The sequence below is a fragment of the Porites lutea genome, chromosome 10, assembly GCF_958299795.1.
Source record: "Porites lutea chromosome 10, jaPorLute2.1, whole genome shotgun sequence".
NCBI classification, from domain to species: Eukaryota; Metazoa; Cnidaria; class Anthozoa; order Scleractinia; family Poritidae; genus Porites; species Porites lutea.
The window spans coordinates 27,504,983-27,517,161 of NC_133210.1; the positions used below are offsets into that span (position 1 = coordinate 27,504,983).

Consider the following 12,179-nt stretch of genomic DNA (forward strand, 5'->3'; position numbering starts at 1 on the left):
TGCATTCTGAGCAATCAGAATCGACACTTGACAAGTTTTCCAAGTGAGAAATCTTATTTAGACGGAACGCAGACGTCGGTTCAACGAAGACTAAGCAACGACCGACGGCAACGAGAACGGCAAAAAGAAATAGGTTTGGATTAATAGCAAAACAACCGAGCTTTTTTTTGCGCGTGCATGTCGCTTTTGTACATTTCTTTGCCGTTGGCCGTTGTTGCATAACTCCAGAAAAGATTCACCAACATTTCACAAAATTGAACGACAAAGAATGAAAGTGATGAATGCAAACACGGAAAACGTTTTCTATTGCTTAAATGGCTTATATAAGGAAGTACCCCTCCCCCTTCCGGGTTTCGCTTAAGATCCCTTGCCCTTACAAGCATACCACACAGAAGTTACTTTTTTGTAAGCGATCTAACCACATTTTTCTACAGTGGCTCCAGAGGTCCGTTCTCGGAATTAGGTAAGAAAAAAATCCTCTGGCAACCAGGGTAACATTTTTCATGAATTTGAAGGAACGCAATCGAGAGTTTCTATTAACAGGTCCGATGGTTTGAATTTTAAGAAATACAGAATACCAGATCGGACAGAGCGGTTGAAATCGACCCTAGAACTACACTTTACTAATTCCCTGCTATACGGGGCTTTTAACAAATTACTTGGCCCGGGGAGCGGGGAAATTAGCGGTGATTTAACACCAAACCAATGTTAATTTCCCCGCTAAGTCCCGGGGGCCGGGGGGCCGGAGTTTCAAATGACTGCTGCATAAACTTAAACAAACGGAGCTGGTGACTAACCTGTTCCTGTTCAATCCTTTTTTTAGATGATGAATAAGCTTATTAATTTAACTGTAACCGACAAATAAGAACCTGCTTGATCTCGTTTGGCCAACCTGGTTCTTCTATTGTTGGGTATTAAAGAAGCAAATTTCTGCCAGCAGGTTATTAAGCCACAAGGTTCTTACACGCGGGTTTTTACTGTATTAAAAACTAACTCAGTATCACCAACTCGGAAATCCTCCGTAATGGCGACTTATAAATGAAGGCTCTTGAGCGTATTTGATTATCTCCGACAGACAGAAAAATAGAACTGTTGACACAAACACTGAAAGTCTTACCAACATTAATTAATAAACTTTCACAAAAATAGGTGAGTGATGACTAACCTGCTCCTGTTCATGCGCAGATTCAGGTGATGAATCAGGAAAGATGTGAGGGAACTCGCTCTTCCAGTAGTTCTCTGATGGCCATTCATGTTCAGGTTTGGGGTTCCCTTTACGATCCTGCAACAAAATACAAAACAATACTTAAGACTACCCATCTCCCTTTAATAAAGTGTGGACGTGTAAACATTTCAAAACCTTCATTTTAAGTCCTATGCGATTACAGTGACCAACGAAAGACAATTGTTAATATGAAAACAATTTTGACAAGATGTACTAAGTTCAAAACAAGCCTCGCGTGCCGAAAGCAAAGATCACCAGTCAAAACTTGGCCTATATAATAAAAGGCAGTTTGTGACTGCATGTGACTACTGTTTTAGCTCTGTAGAATATATTGCAATAAAAAGGGAATGAAAATTGTAGGAAACGATAGAAATTCAGATTGTTTATCCATAAAAATACTATCTTTGCTCTAGAAGGTATATATTTTAAAAACATCAACAACAAAACAAATAAGCAAACAAAACAAAAACGAAAAGAAAACAAAAAAGAGAAAGACAGAAGGAAAAAAGAAAGGGTACTGAGCAGGATTCGAACCCGGCACCTTCTCAAAAATTATACGAGCACAAAGTTAATCTTTTAAAAACAACTGACAAACTATTTTTAAGCGTCTTTACAATCATTTGCTGAGAGAAATTTTTCCTAGCGAAGATTTTGACTTCTGAAAGTGAAGAATGATCATCGCAGTAAATTTTCCAATTTAAGCAATTGGAAAGAAGAAGCCTGAAAAAAAAAAAAAATTCCCGTTGAAGCCCTAATTTTTTTCAGGCTTCTTCTTTCCAATTGCTTAAATTGGAAAATTTACTGCGATGATCATTCTTCACTTTCATCTACAACCGCAGTTCAAAAATGAATTATTTCATATACTTCACATCATTTTGACTTCTCTTGCGTGATAATAAGGGATGTGGGGGAGGACCCTCTCTCTCCGGCGTTGCGTGACATAGAAAGAGAGAGAGGGGGGCCAGAACTGCACTAGACACACGGTGGTTACGCCTTCTTTGTGTGGCATGTCGGTGTAGAGGCGAAGCGCTAAAGGTCAAAAACTTCCTTTACCACTAACTTCAAGAAACGAGTGTTACCCGTCGCCAATTTTTAAACCAAGTTTAGGGAGGAGGGAGATTTACCCCCCCTGTACCTCTCCCCTCTCGCGGGATTGAAAAGAGAAACATTATCATTATCAAGGCGCACGTACAAGAAATTCGCATTCAAAATAGTGGAATCAAAATCAAAATTAGCAAATCATTTTTCTTTTCTTTTGAAAATATACTCAGCCTTACAAAATTCGCAGATCACAGTGTATTTTTTTGCAGGCGGGAATTTGTTACGTAATAAAACAAAGGCGGGAAAATGTCATCACGTGAAAAATCATTCGAGGTAGATTTAACCAATCAGCTGCCGTTACGTCACTAGGCTTTGAGTGACACTGTTTGTTGTTTTTGTACTTTGTTTAGTTCGCTCTTCAACGGCAAACTGTTCAGGATGAACTCAACAATTAATAAGAAAACATCAAGGAATTGATACTGGCAAAAGACAGGGATTTATCTCTTTTTACTCAGGAATATGCTAAGGAGTTGTTCGAAGCTCAAGGAAACATCATTTATAAGGATATTCAGTGCCGTAGCCAGACCAAACGGCCAACCGAGGCAGGCGGGAGTTGCTAGGGGGGTTCGGGGGCATGCCCCCCCCCCCCCCCCCCGAGAAGTTTTGAACTTTAGTCTCTCGGAAATGCGATTTGCAGCGTTTTCTGGGCCTTTCGGTAACTTTTTTTCGAGTTAATTTAAGTGGAATTTAAAAAGCAATAATCAGAAACAAGCTACATAATCTGGGTGACCGTTAACCTCGCCAATGGTTTTGATCAGTATTTGTTCAAAAAAAATTTGAGTTAACGTACGTAGCCCCTTGAGATCGATGATATGGTAATTTTTTCATAGTATATTGACTGAATTGCTGAATTCTTTGTAATATCATGATGCGTTAAAAATATCCGATGATCGCTTATGTAAAATAAAAATGATCGGCGAAATTCGTCAAAATTTTACCGAGGCGAGTGCCTCGGTTGGCCTCATACTAGCTATTACGGCGCTGATATTTCACGAAAGCCCAAAGCTCGCAGGATTTGATTTGTATGGCGAGTGTTCTTGGAAAATTGAAAACAAACTTATGCTATTTACGCGATGAAAATCATGCAATGGACACTTGTGCTATACAGTGGAGAACAGCGAAGTGTTTACCTGTAAGGAAAATTTTTTTGGTGTTGCTTTCAACCGTTGTCTCTAAGATGCAATTTTTTTGTGCGGGTTGTTATTTCAAAAACCAACGTTTCACCGAACTGCAAGGACCAGTATTTACCAAAGAAACGCTCAAGAACTAACAAAAGAACAGCTATAAAAAGACTTGTTTGTTTACTGGACTTTCAAAAGAACTTCTATCGACTTAAACTCTTTTTATAGGAGCCTTGGACGATAAATGTGAAAATGTGAGTTCAATGTGTTTACTCTTTGCTAATTTGTTTGAATTGAACATGAACTGAACATCTTTCATTTGCTTTTATGATTGTTGTTTGTTACTTCATGAAAAGGTATGAATTAAAATTGATTCAGAAATTAATACTATGGAAATTATGTGCTTTTGTTTTACTAAAAGTTCTTGTTTTCAACCAATAATATCACTTTACGGCTGCTTGAAGATACGAAATTTCTCTTCTTGTGTTCAACTCCATGTTTTAATATCAGCTAAAGTTACTTGTTCTTAACGTTCTCAGTTAAAACATTTTATGGAGTTAGTTTAATCAGTTAAAAGAAATGAATTTGAAATGATACTTTACTTTGAATCTGCTAAAGTTTGTGATTTGATTTCAAAAGCAAATCTCGTGTTTTGTCGAGTATAAAAATGACAAAGAAAGGAAAATGGCGAAAGGCAAGAGTTGAGTAGAAATAAACTGTAAACAAAGAATAAAGAAACAAATTGCGATAAAATTGGAAAACTTACGTGGTAGGATGACACCAGTTTAGTGTTGTTTCCGTGCTGCTGTACAGCTGATGTGAGATTCATCACCTGCTGTGGAGTCATCTTCACTCCTTCAAGGTTCAGTGCCTCCAGGTGAGGAGCGCAGCTGAGATGTTTTATCAAGCTGTCTACTCCTGCACCCAGAAGAGGATTGCCTGACATGAGGAGCGACCACAAGTTTGGATGATCTTGTTCAAATACTCTGCTGATGAACTCCACAGCAGGTGATGATGTTACATTGATACCCTTGAGTGATAATCTCTCCAGTTTGTGTGTTGTTGGGATGCTCCTCAGTAGAGACTCTGTTACCTCAGCATCAAACACTTCACCGAGTTTACCAAAAACCCATATCACGTGTGGAGCGGTGATAAACGGCATCATCTCAATCAGCTGTTCCACTTCTGACCTGTTCACACTATAAGCATCAATCCACCGAACCCTGGAGAGACCATGACGCTTTGAACAACAGCTGCTGCTGCTCTCTTCACTTGACTCATCACCATTCATGTTTGTCTTCTTTGTTGTCTCTTCTAAACTAACTAACGCCTTTACCATTTTAAAAGGAAGAGGAAAGCCACTAATTTCATCTTTTACAATTTTAAAAAAATAAAGGTGAGTGTTGTTTTCTTCTTTCATTAAAAAAAACTCGTCTACTCTACGCCATGGAAATACATTCAAAAATTCTGATGCTTTCTGTTCTCCTGTTCTACTAACTATAACAGCGTTTAATTGCTGTACTAAACTAATTAAATTATTATAACTTTGCTCTGTATACCGGCCGCTTTTAGAGAAAAATATGTACATAGGTGAAGCGGTAGTTTTAACAAAATTTTCCTTTACTGCAACATCTAGCTGGTCTGGATTTAAAATGAACAAAACACCTCCTAGGTTAGAAAGAAAAGTGGGGAAAAGTTCTGTTCTCGTGTCTGCTGAGCAGTAGAAGAATAACTGTGTACATAGAGTTAGAAGATTTCTTTGTTCATTAGACAAATCTTCACCTGACGGTGCTTGGTTGTCGAAGCTGTACTCTCCGTCTTCCTTCGCCGCCATTCCCAACAGATGACTCAAGATCTCGAGCGCGGCTTCTTCTGACATTTCAGCAGTAAATTTAAAAACTTCATTCAACTTGAAGATCTTTTCAATTGAGTCGACTTTGAAAAGGGAATTGTTTTTACTTTCTTGAGATAACAGTTTTTCTTTTAGAAATAAAGAAGCCAAAAACTCCTGCATGGATTTATGAATGAAGTGCACGGCTTTGCACGGGTGAAGAGCGGACATGTTTAGAAGCTGAAACAACCCGACCTCGATCAGTTTCTCAGTCAAAACGGGATCCGGCAGTTTACTGAGAGGAAAATAAAGTAAATCTTGTAGAAGTGCGTCAAAGGCTAGTTCTCCTACTTTACAGAGTTCTTCTTTGTGGTCGTCAACTTTTACCGCCGGCTTTTTTTGTTTTTCAGACATATGATTAAACATAGTCTGTAGAAACTGAAAGTACACCTTCACCCGTGATGAAGGTAGTCCTTCACGATCCTTTTCGTTCCAAACTAACAACAACATTAAAAGTAAAATAGGTATTTTTGCTACATCTTGCAGGTCTTGTTGCCACAAGTATTTAAAAAACTCTGCAACATCTTGATCATCTTTCAAGAATCTACGAGCGAACTCTTCTTGTCGCCTGTGGTCAAAACCGTCGATCTCAAATTGAGCATCGCTGGAACTTTTCAATCCCTCTGCTTTCATGTCTCTAGATGTTATAATAACACAACAATCCCTCAGCTGCTTTTTCTCCCAGATTTGAAGGACAGGTGATTGGCTTGCTGCGCTGTGTACGTATTCATCGTAGCCGTCCAAAATAAGCAACACTTTTTCTTGGTGGTAACGAACGTAATCATACAGGTTGTCAGTGGAAATTGGGCCATCACTCGCAAGAAGATTAGCAGCGCTCAGAATGGCTGGGACATCGTTGAGGTTACAAACATCGCGTAATTTGACCAAAAGTACGAGATCAAATCTTCCTAACTTTCCTTCAACTCTGTGCTGGGACCAGTCGAATGTAGCTTTCTGAGTAAAAACGGTCTTGCCGATACCTGGTCGTCCGTGAACCAAAATGCGCTTCGGCGTATGATTAGGTCTTCCGCCGTCAAAAATGTCGGTGTAGTGTTTAAGTTTCTTCTGTGTTACTCCGCTGGGCCTCTTCTCATCCATGAGCCAAGACAACTGGGTGTAAATTTCATCTATATGAACGGCAGAGCTTTGGTCCCACGGAACGATTTTGACTTTGCTGTTGGTTTCATAAATTGATCGCAGCTGTTTCTGGCACTCCTCGAGGCAAAGAGAATCTGTGAAAGAAAATATTACGTTCCTTTTTTTAAAGAATTGTTCGTTAATAACTTGATATCTTAATAGGCGAGGAAAGTTAAAGGAAGATAGTTGACGCACAAAATATAGGCCCTCATTTATATAAACTGATCAGATCACCAAATATAAATAAAATTTCCATATTTAAAAACAAATTATCCTTAACTCTTGATACACCAACAGAAATGTAAGGGACTGTTCGTTATTTATGCCTAAGGGAGGGGTCGGTGATTTTCAAGGAATTCAGGCATATGAAAAATTTACCCCTCCCCAGAAGTGGATATTTTAAAAAATTACCCCCCCGTTTATGTGACAGGCCCAAAATGTAACCCCCCCCCCCTACCCCCTACCCCCTCCCCTCAGGATGCGACGTGCCTCCGATTGCGAAATTGCGTACAACACGTGTTCTGGCCGGTTGCTGATAAACCAAAATCCATTGCAAGGTCATTTGTGATCGTACAGTATGGAAGCTCTAAATGAGGAAAACGAATTTGCAGGGCCGGTGTTAACTTGGGCCCAGAAAAGATCAGATTTAAGAGAGAAGTCAACGGTAGGAAAGTTTGTAAGGAGCTCATTGCAAGGATTGAACCACGAGGATGTACTTCTGAAACTGGAGACAAAAATTATAAACAATGCTATTATTAAATATCAGATTGCATGTAAAGGGATTTAATAAGTTAATATATATTGGAATCTTTAAATAACGCTACTCCACGTCACGTTTTCTTGGCTTTTCAAACTATAAAGACCAGGCGCTTTGTATTAAAATAGAATTCTCGATACAGAGTTCAACTTTTTAAATATGTCTGCAAAACGGCTACACAAGTGTTGAAACAACAGTTTCTAAAAGCTTAACCCCCTCCCTTATTTGTATTTTAAAAAAACACCCCCCCTTTTTCATTGATTTTGAAAATTTTACCCCCCCACTCTAAACACCGGCCCCCCCTTAGGCATAAATAACGAACAGTCCCTAAGTAACAGTGCATGTATATATCAGGGCTCTAAAACACCAGAATATAGGGTAGGAATATAAATACGACGGTCGAACGTAGAAGGAATGCTCTTTATTAATTTAGTTATCTATTCTATTTTCTTCTTTTTCACCTGCATATACACACTGACTTTAATAAGGATGGGGAGTTAACTAGAAAATCTATAGAGAATATTACACGGTGGCGAGAAGATATGAATTTTATGTTCGAGTGGCAAGAACAATATCTCACGAGTGAGCGCAGCGAACGAGTGAGATATTGCTCTTGCCACGAGAATATAAAATTCATATCTTCGAGCTAACGTGTAATATTCTTTTTATTATATAAACATACTGATGACGGCGTTTATGATGATTTTCCGAAGATTTCCGACCACCTTCCGAAGATTTCCGAAGATTTTTCAAATTGTCCCGAAGACCAGACGAACGTTCCCGAACATTTTCCGAAAATTTCCGAAGAGGTCCGAAGATTGCCGAAGATTGCCGAGCACTTTCGAGGAAGACCCGAAGATGTTTCGATGATACACCAACGAATTTAAGTACAATTTAAGAGACAAACCTGATGTCAGTGAAATTATCGATATCTTCACATGTAAAAATATCGTATTTTTACGTGTGTTCAGATACCACATTTCTCGGTGGTAGAAATCCTTGTAAAACACTGCAGTTTATATAATAAAAAAGTTTATTTAGCTTCCCAGCTCGCAGTTATTATTTCTCTTATATTATAAAGTTATAACCTAGCACAAATTTCAGTTATAAAAAAGTTAAAAATGTAATTTGCCCATGAGCTAAAGAAAGAATTATTAATTATTACAATTACAAATTATGAATATGGCGGGATGGGCAGCCTTGGCCGAGTAACATTTATATGTAAATGTCTTTGAAGACTGCATCGGTAAAGCAAGTGTAAAGGGGCGTTACCCCACAAAGAGAGGTTCAGGGAGGAGACACCAATAGAGGGCTACCTCTCCAAAGCTGTTAGTGACATTTGTGGTTGAGCACTAAAAATAATTCTTATTTTGTATAACTGGCCTCGGGGATTAACGCAGGTTAAAAATACCTTAGCAAAATTCTAAGAGAAAAACGGAACGAGAAAAAGAATTTGTAGCCTGAATTTCAACCGATTACCTCGAGTTGAGAGGAGAAAACGACTCAAAGCAATCGGATGAATTTCAGGCTAAAGAATTTGGCGCTTAAAGTATCACATCACACTTCTTCTTTGCTACTTATTTCTGAAATAAATATAAACAACTGCGACAATAAAGTTCATTTTGTATTGCAATATAACAAACGATAAAAGTCATTTTCATATTAAAGTAAGCGTGTTTAATCTACTGTACGTCTGGTACCATTTCTGCTTTATAATGGATATAATAGTACCTGGTAACTCCTCCTTAGTGGCCGTAGAGCTAGAGGGCTGTTTCCTTGCTGACGGGTCTGTGAGTTAAACAAAATAGAATAAAAACTGAAGTGAGACATTTAAAACAACAGTTATTCAAACGTATTTGGGAAAAATGTTTATCAATCTGTCAGTTTTCTTACCACTCACATTTTAATTTCTGGGACTGAATAATAAAGTTTCAATAACAAAAAGCACTGAGCAGCTTGTCTTGGGACTGAAAGCTTACATCTTAGCTTTTACTTAATTGTGGGTGATACTGACATTTTAATTCACTAAAGGATGCCTGGTTGCAGTGTGCACAGTTTTAGACAATAAATGTTTCTTTTAAACTTGGTTACGCAACATTTCTCCTGCACATTGAGTTGACTCTGAAAGGCATCTAGTAAGCAGTTACAGTTGAAAAACATTTTCAAAACAGGAAATAAGCCCCCCCCAAATATTTACTGGACCTTTCAACACCATAGCTATCAACCAATCAGAGGGTAGAGTTCTAGGATGATCTTAAACCAGAAAATAAAGCCAGCAGTGCAGAGAGCTTACTGGTTAGGGTTCAGGGCTGTCGCTATGGTTTTAAGTTCCTGAGTAGGGAATAGAACATCCTGGAAATTCTTTCGGTCCTATTTTCCTTTTATTTCCTATGAAAGTAACCAAGGGTCATCCTCATAGCAGCCAGGGGAAATCCATGCCTGCTGGCCCTTAGTGAAATCCCTGTAATGTTGGTTGCTAGTGTCCTCAGGGCGTGGTGGGGGAAGGCAGGGGAGAAGGAGATACTACCCTATTAAACAACTGAGGTGCTACTCAAATAAAAAATTCAAGAAGTATCCCTAGAAGGTATAAGAATCTTGCTTTGTCAGCATGGAAGAAATTCATTTTAAGCTCTATAAAAGGTACCAAAAGGAGGAGAAGATACTCGACCCCTTTAAAAATAGCACAACTGCTTTGCTAAAAAAAATTAAAGATAACAGGGGTGCTTGTCAAAAAAAAAATAAATAAATAAAAATCATCCCTAGAGGGTAGCAGAATCTATTAACAGAATCTAGCTTTGTGGGCGTGTAGGAAATTCATTTTAATGCCTAAGAGGTACCAAAAATTACTTGAGTAACGAAATAATTCCCACCCAAACTTACAGGCACCTAACAGATACCACTGAAGCTCGAAACAAGTGTTATTTTAGACTTTAGGTCCCTAGGTATGCACTTGCAGAGTACCAACCCACAAATCTTACTGCTTAAAATAGTATGATGAGCAGCCGGTCAATTTTATCAGGAAACATCTCCCTCCTGTCCTCCCGACCAATTTCTTCACCTTTTTCTCATAATTTTTCTTTCACCTATGTTGTAGTTTCCAACAGTTGTGAGTTGACAAAAAAAACATTGAACTCTATCCTTTTTCAAGTTTATTGTGATTAATAATAAGATTTGAAAGTTATGGCTAAGTATTTGTAAATCAACCTCAGTACTGAACCATAAACACTTCTCCTGCACGAAAAATTAATTATGATATGGTTTAACTAAAGAACATGTCACCTACCTTCATAATGAGGCCATTGCTCAAACACAAATAGATCCTTCAACATGTTGGACACAAGAGAAGCCGCCATTATGCATGCATGACTCTCCCAAGACTTTTCTGCAGGGTTGTTACCATCGGCAAAGTGAGAAATACCTTTTACAATCACCCATTCAATCTTAAGATCATGTGCTGCAGCAAACAGGCCTGGAAAAAACAACAAAAAATGATTAAAAATTAAATTTCAATACAAAGAGAGATCAATTTATGCAAATAGATCCCCTTAAGTGAGCCTCACAGCCAGGGTTGATCAAAATGTGACAACATAAACAGAATTATTTACCATGCAAATGGGTAGGCAGAAATGATAATAGTGATTTTAAAAGGCAGATATAAACAGCATAAATAAAATAATACAAAACAGGACAAATAAATAGGATCTTAGTAGAATTTAACTTTCCTTCTGTATTTTATCCAAAGGAAAACATTACTTAAAATGCTGTCCTCCAATCAATCGTTTATGCATAATTTAGTATAGAAAAATGCAGCAAATTAAATAAACATCAGCTATTTCGAGAAACATTGTCGCAAAAAGTGCACACAACAATCCTGAAAGGTATATGTGGGTGGCTTTGAGTTCACTGTACATGTTCTTCAAAGAAATTTGAAACAATGGCACAAGAGTTCATGGACATAACATGTTTGCGAGTGCTAAAGGAAAGCAACAAAAGTAGGTTCAACAGCTACTGTTGTCAAGAACAGTGTATAATTTGATCATATCCCGTGCTACCTTTCAGGACTGTCACGTGCACATTTTCTCCGACAACCTTTCTTGAAATACATGTAGCTGTAAACATCATTGTCCAAACCTAGAACTGATCTCAACGGATCAGACTGAAAATAGGATCACAAGAAATAATAACCAGCGCCTCTTTATACACCTTAATATACCTTATTGGTGAAGGTCAGGGACAAAGTGAAGCAAAGTTTGTTTTACAATAAGAAAAACAGCACAACAGCAAGACCCCAAACCTGGACCTCCAGATCTAAAGCAGGGGCATAGCGTCCTTAACGCAAATGCAAACGTGTGTACTTGAGAAATTAAGAGACTTTTTTTGAAGATTTTCTGTTATAAGTAAAGGCATTTGTAGTGTTGTGACTTGACTTTAAATTGTGCAGATTTGTTGCTGCCTGTCTCGCTGTTATTCAGCATTGTTTTTGCACATAAAATATAACAGTTTGAGAAGAGGAATGTGATAAATTCTAAATATTCTTAAAATGTTTGCCTTCATGTGATCCCACAATACACCGCGTATTCATGAAAATTGGAAAAGAATTGACCCTTACTGATCATCATTCCGTTTAAGATTTATCTGGAACGTTTTTGCATTCAAAAATTAGGTTTTCATTTTTTAGTTTCTCTCTCTCTCCATAAATGTTGAAAAAGTCTATCATCAAAGACTACTTTAATGTCCCTCAACTGGAAAATCATGGACCACACCATGTCGACGATAATCCACGTAAGCTGAATCAAACTATTAGGTGCACATTTTCTGTTTGGCACGGTATCAACAAGAATTTTGCCGGAAGTTCACTCCTTAAACAAACATAGTGTAGTATGTTTTCAATGCCAAACTTTACAGATATTCAGTACAACTGAAAATACATAAATGCTGACTATCACT

The 12,179-nt window shown here is 38.0% G+C and overlaps 1 protein-coding gene across 7 annotated transcripts in view; it reads right to left on the reverse strand.

Annotated features, from left to right (window-relative positions):
• The window catches only part of LOC140949898 (uncharacterized), a 35,036-nt gene that overhangs the window by 7,113 nt on the left and 15,744 nt on the right, over positions 1-12,179 (reverse strand). For all 7 annotated transcript variants that reach the window (XR_012167132.1, XR_012167131.1, XM_073399044.1 and 4 more), the window contains 4 exons: positions 10,516-10,701; positions 8,964-9,020; positions 4,214-6,570; positions 1,166-1,282 (listed from right to left, as the gene is read on the reverse strand). Coding sequence is in view for 5 of the 7 variants with exons in the window: in XM_073399044.1 (XP_073255145.1) it covers positions 1,166-1,282; positions 4,214-6,570; positions 8,964-9,020; positions 10,516-10,701 (2,717 nt within the window). In the remaining 2 variants the exon portion in view is untranslated. The remainder of the gene's footprint in view (positions 1-1,165; positions 1,283-4,213; positions 6,571-8,963; positions 9,021-10,515; positions 10,702-12,179) is intronic.